The 20,035-nt window shown below is 41.0% G+C and overlaps 2 protein-coding genes across 4 annotated transcripts; both read left to right on the plus strand.

Moving 5' to 3' along the window:
- Nucleotides 1-1,916: 1,916 nt before the first annotated feature.
- cant1a (calcium activated nucleotidase 1a) lies at nucleotides 1,917-11,223 on the plus strand. Of its 3 annotated transcripts, none has more exons than XM_079521533.1 (4): nucleotides 1,917-2,132; nucleotides 8,269-8,943; nucleotides 9,207-9,410; nucleotides 10,228-11,223. In XM_079521533.1, exons 2-4 carry the CDS (start codon nucleotides 8,292-8,294, stop codon nucleotides 10,596-10,598), a joined length of 1,227 nt encoding a protein of 408 aa, XP_079377659.1. In that variant the 5' UTR covers nucleotides 1,917-2,132; nucleotides 8,269-8,291; the 3' UTR covers nucleotides 10,599-11,223. The 3 variants fall into 3 exon arrangements, with proteins under 3 accessions (XP_079377659.1, XP_079377657.1, XP_079377658.1); XM_079521531.1 differs by lacking the exon at nucleotides 1,917-2,132 and adding an exon at nucleotides 4,724-4,799; XM_079521532.1 differs by lacking the exon at nucleotides 1,917-2,132 and adding an exon at nucleotides 6,867-7,002.
- A 2,257-nt stretch (nucleotides 11,224-13,480) lies between these two features.
- LOC306937373 (galectin-3-binding protein A-like) lies at nucleotides 13,481-18,667 on the plus strand. The gene is made up of 6 exons (XM_079521089.1): nucleotides 13,481-13,574; nucleotides 13,655-13,764; nucleotides 14,350-14,562; nucleotides 15,356-15,487; nucleotides 16,262-16,559; nucleotides 16,892-18,667. Exons 2-6 carry the CDS (start codon nucleotides 13,677-13,679, stop codon nucleotides 17,964-17,966), a joined length of 1,806 nt encoding a protein of 601 aa, XP_079377215.1. The 5' UTR covers nucleotides 13,481-13,574; nucleotides 13,655-13,676; the 3' UTR covers nucleotides 17,967-18,667.
- Nucleotides 18,668-20,035: the final 1,368 nt, after the last annotated feature.

Genomic DNA, 20,035 nt, shown 5'->3' on the forward strand with positions numbered 1-20,035 from the left:
GCCAAATAAAAACTTGTCATGTTTTGAGTTCAGCACTGACTCAGCCATGTTTTATGTTCTTCCGGTTCAAACAGGACTTTCCTTCGGGTGTGTTCTTTAAGCAAATATTTGAGAAACGATTACTGATAAGAGTGAAGGAATCTGAACTGACACAAATACTATTATTAAAAGGGCACTTAACCAAGTGCCCCTGACTTTGAAATTGTCCATGTAATGCAGTTTACATGCCACATATTAATTTGTCTTGTTTCCATTGTGGTCTATTGTACTCAATTCATCAAAAATACAAACAATACATACATCTATAATAAAATACATTTCAGTACGGTCAGCAGCGAAAGGTATATTTACAGAAAGAGGGTGGGGGCATAGGATGCTATTATCAAGGTGTTCAAACTGGTGTTCTTCTAAGCCTGATTGCATTTTAAGGTCATCTATTCTTTTAGGTTAGTTTTGAGTTTGAGTTGAGTTTACACTACACATAATCTGGTCGGCAGCTTAGAGGTGTGCATAGTTGAGCCTACCTACATCGCTGGCCATGACCTTTGACCACAAAACATAGCATAGCATATGTCAAATATTGAGTTAATCTAATCTAATATTAGGAGGTTCTGTGGTGTTATCTTGCGATTGGATCATGATGCAGTGTAAGCACTAAGGAGTCATTGTGGACAGAGTTCTGGAGTAAGTGATTTACTCAAGTACTGTACAAATATTGTACTTCTTACGCCACTACAATTATTAGAACACTTTAGTTACTACTATAGTTACTTACTTTGTAGATTTGGATTGTTATTACAAAACATACATGAGTAACATGAACCACTTCAGCCCTATACATTTTGGCCATTTGAAAATAGCCAATCTACAAGCTCACAATGCCTTGCAATGCGACACATTGTGAGCTTGTAGATCTTTTATTTTTGCAGGACCTTCTGCATGGGTGCCTAGTACTTTCTACTTTTGGTATTTTAAGTACATTTTTATGCCATTTTTACTCAAGTCAATTTTGAATACAGGACTTGTAACAGAATTCTATATTGTGTTATTGATACTTTATACAAAAAATGTGAGTATGCTACTTCTTCCACCACTGAATCTGGACCTCTGCAGTGGGTACTAGCAAACAGAGCCCCCCCCCATTTGGTCTTTAAAATACCCCAGCCACATTTGAGCGTTCCGTTCCTGGCAACCGTGTAGCAGAGGCAACAGACGAGGCTGTCCCTCACAATGCTGCGTAATTTATACCTCGATGACCTCCTCGCCCACGCGTCGGCCTTCTAGGGGGCTCTGACCAGTCTGAGGAAGGTGTTTGAGGTCACTCACCAGGCAGCTCTCCACACCTGCGCCCATGGAAGTGTCACCTGCTGTAAACAGTTCTCGCTCTCAAATTGTGTATGTACTAATAAGGCCAGTCCACACCAATGCAAGTAATGGACATTGTGCATAATAATTATGAGTGCTTTTCATTTTGCTACCTTATATATTTTGATGGACGGTACTTTTGTACTTGACTTAATTGACTTAATTTCAAAATTATGCTTCTTTAAATGTTTTACATTTGACAAGTAAAGGTCCAGAATTCAAAATGTATTTGAGTAAAAGTACAAAAGTATTGGCATCAAAATATACAATAAAGTACCAAAAGTATAGAAAATAGCAGATCTAGCTTGTAGATCGTTTTAAAAGTTTAAATAGGCTTATGTATAGGCCTATGCTATGTTTTCTAATAATAAGTTACTTTCCACCACCGGCACCACTGCTGATGTTGGGGATTGGGGGACCACCATGCACGCAGCAGGGAGGGACTGTCTTGTCTGGAACCAATCTGAGAACTTGAATTTGACGCCAGTCAACAGTCTGTCTCGAGAGAGTTGTCTTATCTGGTACGTCCTCTGTGCAGCACACTGCGCAGGCAGTGCGCAGACTGTGCGCAGGCTGTAGGACTGTACGGGACTGTACGCGACACGCTCGTCATCACCGCATACAGGAAGTAATGTGTTACCATTTTTCTGGTAGGTAAACGAACGGAACGGAACGCAGGCAGACTGAGACTGGGGATCCAAAGAAGCAATGTTATCCCAACTACAACCTCCTTTTTAGGGCGTTTCAATGAAGAGCTAACGTCTACAGTAAGTCCGAATCAAACTACGGTTCTTCATTTAGTTGACCTGGCTGGAAATGGCGAGAGATTGTGTTTTATGTGTTAGAGAGATCAATGTCATCGTTTATGTGATGGCATCATGGCACATTCTAACCCTGCCTTATTCCTCCCCCTGGAAAACATTACTTACAGTCTGTAAGCTATACGGAAAGCTGTACTACTACTGGTTAATAATTAGCTGTGTGTGTGTGTGTGTGTGTGTGTGTGTGTGTGTGTGTGTGTGTGTGTGTGTGTGTGTGTGTGTGTGTGTGTGTGTGTGTGTGTGGAGAGAGAGAGAGAGAGAGAGAGAGCGATGCCTTATTGCTTATGCTTATTCCTCTCCCCAACATTACAGTCTGTAATAGCTACACGGAAAGCTGTACTACTACTGGTTAATAATTAGCAAGGGGTGTGTGTGTGTGTGTGTGTGTGTGTGTGTGTGTGTGTGTGTGTGTGTGTGTGTGTGTGTGTGTGTGTGTGTGTGTGTGTGTGTGTGTGTGTGTGTGTGTGTGTGTGTGTGTGTGTGTGTGTGTGTGTGTGTGTGTGGAGAGAGAGATGCACTCTACCAACGTCACAACCACCAAATGTAGTCTAACAGTCTAATTACTGTGCATGAAATAAGCCTCTCTGAACTTGTACCATTTAATTTGCCATTAGATTTTAAGGCAGGCAGTCTGCCAGTCTTCAACGTTTTCCAGCCCAAGGACCCCCTAGCTGAGAGAGAGTTGAAGCAGGGATCCCCCATTTTTACATACTATATAAAATTGTCTTCAGATTTTCATAGATTTTCATAATATCTTTATCATGCTTTATCCATCAGTTAGTGTTGGATTCATGTTCATGTGTATTTTTACTATTTTCAGAAATAACTTGACCTTTGGCTCTGTACTTTGGGTCTGCTTTCCCCCCACACCAAACCTCTTTGCCAATAATTGCAGATCTACAAGCTCACAACGCAGATTGTATCTGCTCTTTTCGGTAAATGGTCCTTCCAGAATAGGGATGCTTGGGTTCATGTGGTTATAATTATTTTAACCCGAGCCGTATTCATTTACATAATGATTTGGTGCCCCGGCCTCTGAGGACCCCTGAGGGGTCACGGTCCGGACCCCCTATTGAAGACCCATGTTTTAAGGATTTGTAAATTAGCGATTAGCATATTATTACCCAGTGTTGTTGCAGGAATGCCACAAGGCACATCCCACCCCATAGCCCACAGCACTCAGTAAACTATTTATTGTCTTGGAAGGAACACCTGTGTGCTTCATTTCTCTTCTCAACATGGTGCTTCATGATCACTTTGCTTTGAAGTCCATCCCCCCAGATGTTCTCAAATGGGAGAGGATGGTTCAGAGGCAGGGAGAGTTTCAGAGAGCACGTGTTTATGCTTGTTGTTGTTTAAAGCAGTAGTTCTCAAACCTTTTTGCCAAGGACAGTTAGGACACCCCAAAATAATATTTATTTGGCCGCTGGTCCCCATATGAAAATGTTCTCTTCTTTGGTGCCAGGGACTAAGAAGCAAAGCTTTGAGTTAAAATGTTCCCTTTAAATTCTTTATTTATAGTAAGATTTGCAAAGATTTTCACGATTTTTCAAAATAGCAAGCTCATAGTGCGGCACGAAGTGACGCGCTCTGAGCTTATATATCTGCTATTTTAATAGCTAAAGTATAAAATGTGGTTAAAATGATTGTGACGCTATTAACACATTTTGGACGTCCACTCCGGACACCACTTAAAGAACCAATGGTTTAACAATTTAAGCATTTAGCAGATGCTCTTAATCCAGAACAATGTACATTGAGCAAGGAAAACAGTAACACTGTTCTGTTACTGTAATACATGAAATGCATACTAGAAATAGTAATCTAGGATCGTAGGTAAATAAATCATTCAGTCTGAGCAGTATAATATCTATCTTTGTATATAATAAAATCTATATTGTACATTGAAACTATACACGCACTATAGGATGTATACAGTATGTTTAAGGGGTTAGGATCCTATCCAATACTACACTGCTTGCTGTCCCTGTCATATTCTCAGAACAAACTGCAACATATATACATGTCAGCCGTCTAACAAACAGCAATTTGTTTAATTGTGAGTTGACGATCCTTCCCATTTTTGTGCAGAGTGATTGATATATTACCCAAAACCCTCTCTCTCCCTGTTATGATCAACAGATCGCACTTGGGCCTTTATCCAGCTTCGCTCGTTGCATCACAGGAGCAGCTCTGATATGTGGATGTGTAGTTGTCACTATTATTACTTTAGATTTGTTTATGATGGATTTCTTTTTGAGCCTGCTGGATTTGTGGCTTTTCAACAGTGCAGGTAAAAGCCAGTTGTGATTTCCTGAATCTTGTTCGCTTAATTATACATTTGTGTGGGTAACCTGAGCTCACCAAGATTACTGGTGGATTCTAGGTGTAACTGTAAACAGCCTATTCACTAGACTGCTTGAATGGTTTGCACCTTGGACTTGCACTTCGTCAATCTGTCATCATGCATAAAGTTCACTCCCTTAGTCATGATTGCATAATGCATTGTATGTAATCTGTAGTAGAATTGATTTTGAACAGTACGAATGCAGTACGCTGGTTATTGAGTGGTGTTTGAGATGACAGTAGTTCAACGCAAAAGAAGGAGAAGGGGTAGGACTATTAAATCTCTTTTGTTTCAGTGTCAGCTGGATCATCTGCATTATTCTGATTATTCAGAGAGAATCATAGCAAAATATTCTTGCTGTGAATGAATGGTTTATTTCGATCTTATGCCGTTAGTACATTACAAGATGAATCATGTTTTAAACTCATTTGACATGATCGAAAAGGTATAGGCGGAAGCTGGGAGCTTATTAGTGCCTATCCTTAATACATTGTACAGTTGTAACTAAGAGGAATTTAAAATGAAAACAAAAACAAAAAATAAAGACAAAGACAAACTTTTGTAGAATTCTGTTCCATATAAGTCACGCTAGTTTGTGTGTGTTCTGTGTTGTGGACTCAGATCCACTGCATTTGGAATTCAGTACATCAAAATTCTCTCACCAGCACAAGAGACTGTGATTCTATAACTGCTGCTATTTATAATTTGCTGCAAATGTTTCTCTACTTGCAGAAGAAGCATTTCTGTCTAATTCTATTTCTATCTTGACTATGCACCTTATGTATATTTGGCATTGTGCATTTTTGTTATCTTACTTTGTTTCTTTCTTTATTCTTTACCAATTATAACTCGCTTGCTTGTACAACAAATAATGTCACCCACTCTTTTATGCCTGCCCTGTAAATCTGTAATATCTTTCCTTGTTTCTTGCTTTATTCTTTACAATTATAACTCGTTTGAACAACAATAATTTCACCCACACTTTTATGCCTGCCCTGTAATCTGTAATGTGACAATAACCCTGAAGTAAAGTCATTTTGTTCAATTCCAACAGGCTTCATGATAGTGTATTTTTAGATCGTGGATAGCTGGTCTGCCTCAGAGCACATAAGCCACTGATGATGCTGCCATAATGGACTGCTGTTTGGCTTGGCTATGAAAGAGCCTTTCAGGAGAGGCGGGTTCCCCTTGCTCATTTTCAGAGAAATGCAGCCATGTTTGGGCCACAGGGAGTAAAGTTCCTGAGGTTGGATTAAGAGGTCATTGGAATTTAGTTGGGAATAGTGTAGTGTAGGCCCTTCGGGTGCAAAGTAGCTCACGGGCCAGACTGCACCAATGCAACTTGTCACAGCTCCTTGTAACAAAACCGTTTTTAGGTCAGACCACACCAATGCAACTCCTTGCAACTGCTATTAGGGAGAATGTTGCAAGTAGTTGCAAGTAGTCGCATGTTTCAAGGAGTTGCACTGCTGCGGTATGGCCTTTAGACTCTGAAGTACAGTTGTGGGGCAATCCCTCATTGTAGGGCTTGCCGAGGTTACAATAATATACAAAAGATAGGCATTGTTGACAGATTTGAAAGATATTTTGAAGGTCTGTTTCCAAAAATGAACCAGTATTTAAAGTGCAAATAACATGCATTTTGGAACTGAAGACTGAAGAAGAGGAGGAATTATACAAAGTAGCGTGACATTGATGACATCACGATGAGGACAAAATCAGTTGAGCTGTCCTGAGAGCAATTTCCATTAAAGCACCTATATGATATGAAAGCCTGATTGTTCAAAATTGGTTATTTTTGGGGATAGAAAACACATATGGGAGCCCCAAAAACACAAAAGAAATTGAAAAAGTTGAATTTTATGTTATAGGTCCTTTAATGTGTAAAATCCATGATATTTACATTGGAATGAATGAGCCCGGCTGGAAAGTGTCCAAGTGAGAGTGTCTAAGTGGGAGAGGGCAGGGCTTAGCTAAAGGTTAATTTTATGCCAGGGGTTGGCTGGTGTTTAAACTTTTAGCATTCCTACTTTCTCTAGTGTTAACTCTAAACAACTATCCTCTCTCTCTCTCTCTCTCTCTCTCTCTCTCTCTCAATTCAATGCAATTTAAATTAAGGTGAAGTGAAACTAAAATGCACTTCTCCGGAATCCGGATACCAGATCAGGTAGCTTAATAGTGTAGTTCCTGCTCTACCTGTTGAAACGGTCCCTCTCTAAAGGGACTGAATGGCCCCAGTGGGCCACTCCCTCTCTTTATGTTGACGTGGTACATTACCTGTGTGACATGCCAGGGACTCCCAGGCAGCCTCTTTCTGCTTTTGTTCACCTGGCTCAAAGAATTTACAGTAACACGCAGGACTGTCACACAGTCATAGGAGTTTTACCGGGGATTTTAAGTCCTATTTCAAATGTAACGCGTTTTGACTTGTCACGTGGATGAAGGACCTGCCTGTGGACACTATTCATGGTATGAATATCTACTGTAGGCATCAGAATGAATTGAATTGTTTAAATGGTTTTAGCTTACAGTACATGTATCTGTGCTTCTTTGGTAACTTGGATCATAGAGTTGTACATATTTAATCTTGTACGATATATAGTTATGTAGCTGGCTAATTATCTACAGGTAGATCTGTGCCTACATTGCGTGGTTTATGTTTGTACTACACTGCCTGAGGAGGACACAAATAGCTTGACAAGGCAAATAGTGGCTGTCTGGCTGAACAGATTGAAGTGGTTTTACATGATGGGCCAGTGGATTCTCTGGTCAAAGCAACTTTGTCTTGGACTCTTGGTAGACACTTGTAGTTTGTAGTCCTAACAGACACCTGCAACAGTTTGTTTTGTGTGGCGTGGTTATTGGTTACATGCAGTTGAATATACAGTATCACAAGCACTGATTAGAATGTCGATTAAACTGTTGACCAGGAATATGTTTGAGCCGAGGTGTCCTGATATTTGGTATTATACTAAGTACTGAGTACATACTATCATGGACATAATGGCCTAAACAACTATTGTTACCAGATCCCAACAAGCCAAATGTGGAACAAAGAGTATGTTTGGGACAATGTACCACGTTACTTACAAGGCAGAGATAGTCTAAAATTGTTATATAATGTCTATCTAAATATTGTCTATCCTGCCCATCTGTAAGCTTTGCTTTGATTCGATCATAGCACACCATCAAACTACCAGCATGCAGGTTACATACTGTAACATGTTGGGCCTTTATCATTATAAAGGACATTTCATTTGAATGTAACTTTCCCAACTCCCACACTAATGTGAATATTGTAAAGGAAGCTACATTTCATGGTTCTTAATCTTATGTCATTCTGGCCAATCACAATTTGCGTCCTCACTTTTGTCTTCAATGTTTGTGTTTACACACTTTTGTCTTCAATGTTTGTGTTTACACACTTTTGTCTTCAATGTTTGTGTTTACACAGACCTTAAAGCTGTCTGTCTGTCTATCTATCTAGAATTTCCAAAGGAAAAGACGGCGCTGTTTTTCCTTTGTTTTGCCAATGTGTTCCCAGATTGGTCCTGCTGTAGTTTGACCTTTTGAAAATGAGAGCCATTCAAAATGTACATCACCTGGTATGTGGGACGAAATTCAAGTCAGTCTCGCATAAAGTAGGGCACCTAGTCAGCCTACCCACAACTGACATAAGAAATAAGCAATCAGTCAGTTTGATTTGGGGCATCCTTCTCTCTCTCCTCCCTACAGCTCCTGGCGGTGCACACTCCCCCATGCCTGCTCCCCCAGGCTACACTCTACTGGAGCAGAATGATCCTATGAACCCTCTGCGCATCTCTGTTGGTGGTCTCCCCATGTTGGCTTCCATGGCCAACACCACTGACCCTCGTTTCCGCCTCAAATGGCGGTCCATCGTGGCGGTGGCGGCGACCGTTGTCTTGGTGCTCGTGCTCTTCATGCACCTGGGCCCGGGGCTGCGGTCCCGTCCGGAACACAGCCCGCAGAGCTGGAGGCCCGGCCACACCGGTCTCAGGCAGGAGGCAGAGTCCCGCTACAACGACACCTACCCGCTCAGCGCCCCTGAGCGCACGCCGCAGGGCACCCGCTACCGCATCGGGGTCATCGCCGACCTCGACACCAACTCGCGCAGCGACAAGAAGCTGACGTGGTTCAGCTACATGCGCCGCGGCTACCTGCTGGTGTCCCAGAGTGGCGACAAGGTGGCGGTGGAGTGGGACCCCGAGAGGGTGGTGCTGGAGAGCCATCTGTCGGAGAAGGGAAGGGGCATGGAGCTCTCTGAGCTGGTGGTGTTCAACGGGAAGCTCTACAGCGTCGACGACCGGACGGGTGTCGTGTACAACGTCGACGGCGACAAGGCCGTGCCGTGGGTCATCCTGTCCGACGGAGACGGCTCTGTGGCCAAAGGTTAGTGATGCCCCGCAGTTGCTATATCTGTGGTGCTCAAACCCTTTCATGTTAAGAACCCCCAAAATGCTATGTTAATTTTAAATATATTCAAAGGTTTGCGCTATGAGCTATGTGTTATGTGCTGTTTTTGAATAGCCAGTATAATATAATGCTTCTCAGTTAAAATCTAAAATGACACGGATGCTTTCCCAGTCTTAATGGGCAAAGCAATTGGTTCCCTGTGCAAATGTGTGGATGTTGAAACGTTTCTCTTCCGGCAGGTTTCAAAGCAGAGTGGCTGGCGGTGAAGGATGAGCATCTGTACGTGGGTGGTCTGGGGAAGGAGTGGACCACCACGACGGGGGAGTTTGTCAACAACAACCCGGAGTGGGTGAAGGTGGTGGGCTATAGAGGGGACGTTCTGCACCAGAACTGGGTCCCCAGATACAAACTGCTGAAGTCTGCCGCGGGGATCGAACCACCGGGTGAGGGCGCAAACCCACCTATACTGTCAACACACACTCACTCACATACTGCGAGCTAATGATTATCCAGTACAGCTCTCCAATCTCCATGCGTTACTAGTACTACTGTAGGTCACTATTATAATTATTATTATTTTTTTATATAAATGTTATATTTTTAGGGGTCATAATCTCAAATTGCACAGGGCAGACAAATAACTTCAACATTTTGATTCGATTTGACTTTATTAGACGTCATGTAAGAAAAAGACATTCATAGGAACGTGTCAATGATATACAGTATACACAATACAGTGTATTTCCACTGTGGTCCTTGGTCTGGAGACTCTGGAACAAACATTGCAACACAATACATACAAGCAAACATCAATAAATAAACAAAACAATCAAGAGCTACACCTACCTACAGCATAAATAAATATGAGCACATTACTAATATAGTTGTACATACTATTCTGCAACATTTTCTAAAAGCCATGTTTGACCCTTTAATATCTATTATCTTAAAAAGGAGATGGCTGCTGATGCTCTTTGTGTTTGGGGGTAGTGAGTTCCAGCTTACTGCTCCTCCAAATCTGAATGAGCGTTTACCCATTTCAGTGGTGAATGTGGGCATGGGCAGGTCTGTGATGCTGGCTCTGGTGAGGTGTGAAGGGATTGTGATTATCTGAAATGATTGCAATTATGTGATAATGTGACTAGCATATGAATTACAGACTGTAATGCTGATTTGTATACAGCGGAGGAAGGCAGCGTTAGAATGTCTCGGGTGTTTTTGAGCATACATTTACTCATATCGCTCTTTCCCGCCTTTTAGGTTACCTTATACACGAGTCAGCGGCCTGGAGCGACACCCTGCAGCGCTGGTTTTTCCTCCCTCGCCGTGCCAGCACGGAACGCTACGAGGAGACGGCGGACGAACGGCGTGCCACAAACCTGGTCCTCAGCTGCTCGGCAGACTTCGGCCACATCACCATGAGCCACGTGGGTCCGCTAAACCCCACCCATGGATTCTCCTCCTTCAAGTTCGTCCCCAACACGGACGACCAGATCATAGTGGCGCTCAAATCGGAGGAGGACGCTGAAACGATCGCCACATACATCATGGTCTTCACACTAGACGGACGCATCCTCTTGCCTGAAACCAAAATAGGGGATGTGAAATATGAAGGGCTGGAGTTCATTTAGAGGGAACGATGGCTTAAAAAAGCCCCCTTTGTCGTGAGGCCACTGTACTGTGGTTCTGTGTTGTTTACAATCCAATCACTGTTGAAGTGACTTGCTGCTTGTTCTCTAAGTTTGGGAAAGACAAAACGGCAGCCGCTCAGAGTATCTCTGAGGTTATTTGCCAGGCAGCGTGATCAGAAAAGTCAAAGGTCTGGAGCTGTTGATAGTCGATGGTGGTTCAATTTATGGAAGGTGGTGATGCAGCGCTAGCTTGCCAGAACAAACCAGCCAACATGTCATCCCATTACTTGGTCAGACGTGACCCTCAGAAGTGCTGTAGCTTCTAATGAATGTACAAAAGATGAATTAATCGGAGACTGTGATTTTTGTTTTTAGCAAATCTTTACTTGTATGCACATACAGTACTGTACACATTGGGGATGAGGGTAGCCGGGTAACATGTAATATGCCATATACTCCAAACATATGACCTTCAGTTGAACGACTAAAGGTCTGTGTTCTCTTTTGTCTATTTGTTCAATGAAAGTCAACATTATTTGAAGGAACAATTGATTATTTAAATGTAACTTCATAATATTTCCATGTCTGCTGTTTTTAAGTAAAGATTATCTTGGTAAAAATCTGCCATGGATTTCTCTTTTTTTTCTCCACTTGGTTTAAAAGGGAATCTCATAAACAAACCCACAGGTTTCGGACCAGAAGCATTGTGCATTAATCCAGGGGTTCTCAACCCGTGGGTCGCGACCCATCGGGGGGTCGCCAAATTATTCTGGGGGGGTCCCCAAATTATTAAAAAATAAAAAAAAACATTTTACTTTTTTTTTTTACTTTTTTTTGCAACTGAATGGAAATGAAGAGTTTACATATAGTACACATGTAGTACATGCATACACCTTCCCTAATTATATCTGGTTTCAGTATTTATTTACGGTATGGTGTATTGTCTCTATTATTAAGGTTATAGCAGTTGTAGCAGTCAATTTATATTGGGGGGCATTGCCAAAGCATTTCCGGGGGTCCCCGGCCAAAAACGTTGAGAACCCCTGCATTAATCTACCCTGAGATGATTTAAAATGAAGCAAAAATACTGCTGTGTCCGAGAGGGAAAACTACTGTACTTGAAGTGGACTTCATATCAAAGGGTGAGAGGTAATGTGAATATAAGCATGTCTTGCCAAGTCAGCTAACTAATTGTCAGCGTTGCACCATCTTGGTGATGGTAATGCAATACAAAATATTGTCATGATTACGGTTCATAAGATATTCAAATAATGATTATTACTGCTGAACTAAATATATCAATAAATTATGTGGAGGTAATTTTCTATTCTAGGTTATGAACACAAACTGTTCTCAACAAAATGTTTCTTCAACTTAGTTTGTTGTTTTATGCTCAATAACTGTTTTATGCACTGTTATGGGAAGATCTTTTCCCACACTGTTAGTTTTTATTTGGACACTTCCTTGTCTTTAGAGACCAATCCAGCAGTTAGAAATGTTGATACATGTATTATTTTACAATTTCTGGCTGTCAGATGTCTCTGTTATGGATTCCTTTAGTTTATTGTATTTAAGTAATCAACCAGGACTACACCCCCTGCCCAGTGGTGTAAGTATATTTTTGATGCCAATACTTTTGTGCTTTTAAGTACATTTTTTGTAGCGAACTTGTACTTTTAACACACTATTTTTACAATAGGGTATTGAAGGATATTAATACTTTTCTTTTTGTGTACAAAATGAGTACTTCACTGCCCCTTTTCCAAGACACGTGTGTGTGTGTGTGTGTGTGTGTGTGTGTGTGTGTGTGTGTGTGTGTGTGTGTGTGTGTGTGTGTGTGTGTGTGTGTGTGTGTGTGTGTGTGTGTGTGTGTGTGTGTGTGTGTGACTACACATTGCCATGGACCTCAATTCCTGAATAGTTTTCAAATTTGTCCTTTGACATGATTCTGTTTATGGTTTGACGCATCACGCGGATTTGGGCCTTTTGACCCGAATGTCAGATTTTATAGTTTCCCCCCAGTAAGTAGACAGGCTCTTATTTCCCCCCAGTAAGTAGACAGGCTCTTAGCTCAGTTGGAAAAAGGTCAGCACTTGTCACCACAAATTCATGGTAGAACAGGAAAGTTACATAACTTTGTTTATTGGATTTTCCACAGAAGCATTTACCATCCAAAGTTGGTACTGTGCAGATACTTAATGGCTTCCTCCAGTGTAAACCATCCAAAAGTTGCAATAAACAGATTTAATTATTTCAGTGCAGCTTTATGTCAGTCTTTAGCCCCTTTGACACAGTTTGGAATGGTGACAATAATAACATAATAATTATTATATAACACATTCCTAAAACACTCAGATGGACACGCTCACTCATACACATTTATTGTTATGTTTCATTTTTAACTAAGGGACTGCAATGGAAATAAGCCGTTGGCTTTCTTGCATTTATCCTTTTGATAGTGATGTATAACTATGTGCATTTTTCTGTACATGTAAACATTGTCAATAAACATATCAGACGATCACCAATGCTTTCCCAAACTAAGCACTGTCTTGTCAAAATGCCAGCATACTTCAAACATGACCTTCAGTGCAACGACCTTCAGTGCAACGACTCACTAAAGGTCCATGTTGTTCAATTATGTTTTTGTTCATGAATGTCAACATTATTGGAGGGAGTATTTTATTTTACTGTAGATGTATGTTCATAACATTTACTTGTCTGTTATTTTTGGGGTCAACTAATATATTGGTTTCTCTTTTGATTCTTCCCTTAAAAGGACCTCTATAAAAAAAAACTCCCCCAGGCAGAAAAGTTGTGCAACCCTCCTTGCTGTGGGTGATTTGATGGGAAAACGAAACTTGGAAAACTAAATCCAACCCCCTTTTGTTCCTACTTGGTGGTTTGTAACTAAGCAGTGAGATTTGGACACTTACATAAATGAAAAGCTACATCTACAGGACTACATAGAAGGATGTGAGTGTTCATTTCACTTGACTGAATATAAGTACTGCAATTGACATGTTTTTATTAACTTGTCTCCTTGTCTTCATCAGAAACCCGATCCAGCGTTTGGAAATGTTGACGCATGGAGTGGCTTCCTACTGTTGGCTGTTGCTGTTTCTTCATGTCACCATGATTGATTCTATGCGGTTCAAACTATTCAGTGAGTAAACCAGGACCACGATTCCCCTGCCTTGCTCCAACACATTTATTTGTTTGTTTATTTGTTTAGGCTTGTGGTGTAGCTAACCCTCATGACATTTTTTGGGGGTCCCCAGATGACAGTAAAGTGGCAATTGAAGGACTTTTATGACATTTTTAATACCTAAAAGAAATTAAATTAATCAACAGTAATCAACAAACTACTATAAATACTGATCAAACATTGACCAATTTGTCAAATAATATAAGAAAAGGGCACAAATGTTGAATATAGGCAATCTACAAGCTCACAGCGCCTTGCAAAGAGGCATTGTGAGCTTGCAGATTGACTAGTATGTTCACAATATTTATCTGTGGGAACTGAGTGAAACTCAATGTAATCCTCCCCAGTCCCCAGATATGATTATGTTCGGGGGTTGCAGCCTAAAAAGGTTGAGAACCACTGTTTTATAACACCATGCAATTACAGATTACTATAATTCTAAACTACTAAAATGTAAACTATGTATAAATTATATTGAAAATGTGTTTTTCAAAATATCTAAAATCACCATATTTGTTTCTTGTCTTTGTGTATGAACAACAGGAAAAGCAGAACCAGATCTGCAGCCACGGGAAGGTGAAGTGAGACTGGCGGGCTCTTCGGCCATCAACGAGGGCAGAGTGGAGATCTACCATAACGAGGAATGGGGAACCGTGTGTGATGACAAATGGGACTTGGCTGAAGCTCAAGTGGTGTGTCGACAGTTGCACTTCCCTGGGGCCAAGACTGCTGTCCTTGCAGGGGCTTACGGAGAAGGTACTCTCTAGTTCACTGGTTCTCAAACCTATTTTTCTCAGGGATCCCCTGAAAATAACTTTTTCATCCACGGCACCCCCGAATTGCATTGTTACTTATAGCACATTACATTTATGTAAAAAAATAGAGTATGTCACGAGGAAAACTTATTATACTTATTTATCTGTTTCCATTTGGACAGATAAATAACTTAGGGATAATAGGGATAATAGGGAGAATAAGGATGCCCCAGCATCCTTATTCTGGGAGGAACATTCGGCAGAAATGGCAGATCTACAAGCTCACAACGCGTCACCCCTGGACTTGTGTCATGGCACCCTAGGCTGTGGGTGCCATGGCCTTTGAGAAACTTGTCTAGTTCAGGGGTCTTCAGTGTTTTTTCAGGCTATGTTTCCCTTAGCTGAGAAAGAGATGAAGCAAGGACCCCCACTAAAATGGTTTAATAGATTTCATAGATAGCTTCATAGCCATGTTTGACAGCACTATCAGCATTGTGTAAATTTATGTTGTTTTTGAATGTGTATATTCAGATATTTAACCGCTGAAACATCTTTACATCAAACTTCTTTGCTAGTTTTATCCCCCAGAATTGGGATGCTATGGTTCAAATGGTTTGGTGACTCCTCTGTAGGACCCCCTGTTGAAGACACATGTTCTAGTTCCATTAGTCCCCCACCAGAGGGCAGTAGAATCACATTCAAGGATTGACTTGAAGGCTCACCATTTTGTACCAATGCCACAATTAACAAAAAATGCCTAATGCTGTCTAATAATTTGTCATTTCATACGCCAGGTCCTGGACCTATATGGCTGGATGATTTGGAGTGTAAAGGAACAGAAACATCTCTGCGCAGCTGTTCGTTCAAAGGCTGGGGAACGACTGACTGCACACACAAAGAGGATGCTGGAGTTATTTGTGATTTAGGCATGTATCTAAAGTGGTACCTGCTACACACAGGTCTCTTTAAACAATAGAATACATACAATAATGATGTAATATAATATTTAATACACAAATGAATGACAATTGATATTTCGTTTACAAATAAAAATGTTGCACATGGCTTTAAAGTCAGTTTAACAAACAATCATAACACAAACCCAACATTATGGATATGCACTTTCCATGTTAATTTTCAACCCAACACTACATCCAGGACCTACTGGCACAGTATTGTGTTCATTATAATCCCATCCAGTGGTGGAAAATGTACTCAAATGTTTTTACTTAAAGTAAAAGTATCAATACTGAAATATAGATACAAGTAAAAGTCTGGAATTCAAAAGTACTTGAGTAAAAGTACAAAAGTATTGGGTTCAAAATGTACCTACCTGTACCAATAGTAAAAGTACTCATTATGTAGAATGTCTCATTTCAAGTTTTCAAATGTATAACAATCTTTGGAAAATAGCCGATCTACAAGCTCACAATGCATCGCATTGCAACGCATTGTGAGCTTGGCTATTTTCAAATGGCCAAAATGTATATAGGGCTGAAGTGGTCACTGTTTGTTTTGTAATAGTAATCGAAATCTACGAAGTAACTAGTTTTCTAATAAATGTAATGGAGTAAAAGTACAATATTTGCATCTGAGATGTAGTGGAGTAGAATTACAATAAATACAGTACAGTACTTAAGTCAATGTACTTAGTTACTTTCCACCACTGATCCCATCTTTCCCTGTCCTGTCCTGTCCAGGACCGGACCTGAATACAAGCAGCACCAGTGATACCAGCCACTTGCTGGACCACAGCCTGGGTCTGTCCGAGGAGCTCGGCCTAATGTTTGACAGTGGGAAGGGCTGTGACTTCCTGATGACGGTCCAGAGCTCCACGGGCCGCCGACAAGAGGACGGAACCATGGAGATAGCCGGGACAACAGTATGCGCCCACAAAACCATCCTGTCACTGTTCCCGCGGTTCAACGCCTCCGATGGGAACAGTAGCAACTATGTCGTCAGACAGTCATGCCAGTCCTATTTCACTGCTTTCATCAGGTAAGCTGATTCTGGTTTAAGAATCAAAACAAGAAACGAAACAATCTTACTCCACTTCCTTTTAGCAATAAAGAGAAGTTGAGACATGGATAAAAAACAAACGTTCTCTTGAGAAATGACAAAGGATGTGTTGTAAAGTCACCCAAATTATTAGAACTTTCATTGTTTCATTATTGTGGAAAAAGTCATACATCAAACAAAACAAAACAAAAAAGGTTTGTCAATGCAGTGGACAGCAAAGTTCTACAGAAAGGTTAGATTCTCACTCAGTCCTACAATTCTTTTGTACCATAACCATCAGAACAATGCATGATCATTCTGTTTCTCAATAGGTATATTTACACCCGCAAGATAGACATGACCTTCTCCTCTGCCCAGTGCCTTCACCAGATGGCCTCCGAGTTTGGGGTGACACAGCTGATGGAGGACACTGGCCGACTATTCGCCAGGCTCCTCCCAGAGGACATTACGTTCCACACCCAGGTGTCCCTCTACGAGTACTCAGTGGAGACTGGGGACTTGCTTCTCCAGGAGAACTGTCTCCAGTATCTCGCCTGGAACTATCAGAATCTAACCATGTCCTCTGCTTGGACTCATGTCACCATGGACCTCCTCAGAACCCTCCTACTTCGCTCGGATCTGGTGGTGCCAGACGAGGCCTACGTTCTGCGTGTCCTGGAGGACTGGATCTCTCAGGAGGGTAATTCCACCAGCTTGGAATCACAGGCTGACCTGTTGGGCCTCGTCCGTTTCCCTATGATCCCTGCTGAGAAGCTCTATGACTTACAGTTCACCTCTGTGCTCTACAATGCTCACCAGGATCTGTACCGTGATAAGATCCTGAAGGCGCTTAATTTCAACTTTCTCCTCTTCAGCACCCTGAAGAAAAGCTCAACCTTCAAGGGAGAGGATTATGACTATCAGCCCAGGATTTACTTGGCAGACCCATGGAGTACTGCTCTTGAGGAGGCCGCAGTCACCCAACCAACTGCTAGACCAAGGCCAAACCAGGGCATGAACTGTAGAAACGGATATTGCAGGAACTCTTATGGCCATCTGATGATGGCACCCACTGCCAGTCCATACAATAGCAGAAGTAAGTCGTTTAGCACACCTGTCCACAATAGCTTGATCTTCCAAAACAACATGATCCTATGGGACGCTATCATAACGAGCGAACCGGTTGCCAAGTTAACTATCCGAAGTGCTCGAAATCACCCGTACCAGAACAAAGTTCGCTTCAGTAATCGGCTTCTGAGGGTGTGCCAAGGCAAGTACATCTGTCAGGTCCAGGACTTCAAGAACGATGTGGCTCAAATTGCTTCCAACAGCAGCCAGGCCATGCCATGTCCTTGTCCCAATGACCAGTACATCTACCACTTTGTGGTGAGACCGGAGTACATGTGATCCGATCCAACAACAGAGCCTCAGCTTCCATAATAAATAACACCATTAAATCATTTTGATGTGCCATTATTGAATATAGGGTACAGTTGAGTGTTCATAATAAAATCATGTGCTTTGATTGATTTTTTTGATTATGTTTTGTTGATTAGCGACAAATGCTGAAACTGTTCTATGCTTTTCTTCAATTTAGTTTTCCAGACAAATATAGGTATTTAAGGCTAATGCTTCGTAATGACAGACTATACTTGCTGTCCCCCCCCCCATAATGTAGATCCTTTCTTGCTCACATGGTTTCATTTTGTGAATACTGTAGCACAGCCTCTTTCCCTCTTTGTTTTTTCTTTGTTGCACCATTTTGTTTATTGTGTTTCTGTTCTTTTTTGGTTATTGTTTGTGTGTGGAAAATTCAATAAAATGTTAATCACAAATAAATGAATTTGAAGAAACTGGAATGTTATAGGTTTTTAATTTCTCCACCAGTTGGCATCTGTTTTTTAAACGGTAAACAGGCAAAGAACTAATTTCTTGACCGCTGTAGGACCTTATTCTCCAAGGACTGAATTAGCACTTTAATGAGTAAGCATACTCTTTCAGAAAGATGACTCCAGCAGATCTTTACCAGTCCTAGCGCTGCTGCTTAATCTACCATCTGTCACCATCATTTCAGCCAGACAGATGTTGTTCAGCTCACACAGACAAAAATGGTGAATTAATTATTATGATGAATTAATATTGGTAGTACATGAAATAATGTGCAAGTGAAATGCTAATTGAACTTTGTATATTTAAATTGTGTTTGGTGTATTTCGTCATAACTTATGGCTGGATATTGTTTGCTTTATTAATTTACCTAAAAGGTAGTGGTAGTAGTGACACTTGATACACATCCCATAGCTGTAGCTATTTTTTTTTTTTGTATTTGTTTTGTATTTGTTGTAGTTTTATGTCAGTGCATTTTCACCAATATCAACAGTTGACTGGTGTCAGCATTGTGTAAATTTAAGAAAAATGTAAGCCACATACAGTAGCCTACACAAATACAATACACATAAAACATATTGTAAATAATAAGCTCTACAGTATTTTGTTTTCTTCATACAATGGTGGTGTGCTCCGGAAATAGCCCGATCTACAAGCTCACAAAAATGTGTTGCAATTTTAGTGACGTATTGAAAAGTCCCATATCGGGACCTCAGAATTATATTGAAAGTGGTTAAAGCACAGGTTAGAGCTTGTATAAAGTCAGAGTCACATTGGTATTTTCGTGAATCATGGAATCTTACAGAAAGCTTGATGTTTTGGCAGACACCAGACCGTTACAGTCACAAAACACAATGGCAAAATACAAACCAACATGCCTGGGCAGGTCATTGAAACACGGAAGTCACAAGTGACTCAGAATGTTGGGTGGTGGGTTGTCTGTGGGTGTACTGTATACACAGAAGATAGGAGATGATGAGGGGTGTATTATTAACATTATGCAGAGGTAACACAACTGTACACTTTAGACTCTAAAGTGTCCAGTTGTGTTACCTCTGCAGAAGTTTAGAGAATTGGCAACTTGTTTTCTGCAGAATTTGGCACTTGAAAGAACGAATTGGTCACTATTTTGGGGAGAACTGGTTACATTTTTACATTAGAATCCATTTCTAATAACATAACTATATCTCATTTTACATTTTAACACCCATACTGGTAACTGAGCTGGAACATTGCTCACCCATGATGCATACAGTAATATTATTAATAAGAAACTTGATAACGTCATTGCGTATTATTTTTATCAAATCAAGTCACAATAAGCAATAAATAGAGACAATAACATAAATTAGCCGTTACCCTGACTAACTCAGTGACAGACTATCATGATAGCAATGCTAAACACAGAAAATAGAACTGAATACACGTCATCCAGTGAACTGTCTGTGCTACACTCAAACAAATGGTTCTAAATAGCATCAGAGTTGTTTCTTTGGCTCGTAGGCCTGTAGGGTAAACCTAAATCAGTACAAAGTTGGAAAATTCAGATGGACAGTTACAGGATGGATGGAGGGATGGATGGAGGGAAG

Source organism: Electrona antarctica, assembly GCF_951216825.1.
Source record: "Electrona antarctica genome assembly, chromosome: 14".
Taxonomy (NCBI): domain Eukaryota; kingdom Metazoa; phylum Chordata; class Actinopteri; order Myctophiformes; family Myctophidae; genus Electrona; species Electrona antarctica.

Excerpts from the sequence above, each read along its gene's own strand:
- cant1a (XM_079521531.1), top strand. The coding sequence starts at position 4,766 with ATGACAGTAGTTCAACGCAAAAGAAGGAGAAGGG. Across the intron at positions 4,800-8,268 it reads ACGCAAAAGAAGGAGAAGGG|CTCCTGGCGGTGCACACTCC; the intron begins GTAGGACTATTA and ends TCCTCCCTACAG. Across the intron at positions 8,944-9,206 it reads AGACGGCTCTGTGGCCAAAG|GTTTCAAAGCAGAGTGGCTG; the intron begins GTTAGTGATGCC and ends CTCTTCCGGCAG.
- LOC306937373 (XM_079521089.1), top strand. The coding sequence starts at position 13,677 with ATGTTGACGCATGGAGTGGCTTCCTACTGTTGGCTGTTGCTGTTTCTT. Across the intron at positions 14,563-15,355 it reads TGCAGGGGCTTACGGAGAAG|GTCCTGGACCTATATGGCTG; the intron begins GTACTCTCTAGT and ends TTCATACGCCAG. Across the intron at positions 16,560-16,891 it reads TATTTCACTGCTTTCATCAG|GTATATTTACACCCGCAAGA; the intron begins GTAAGCTGATTC and ends GTTTCTCAATAG.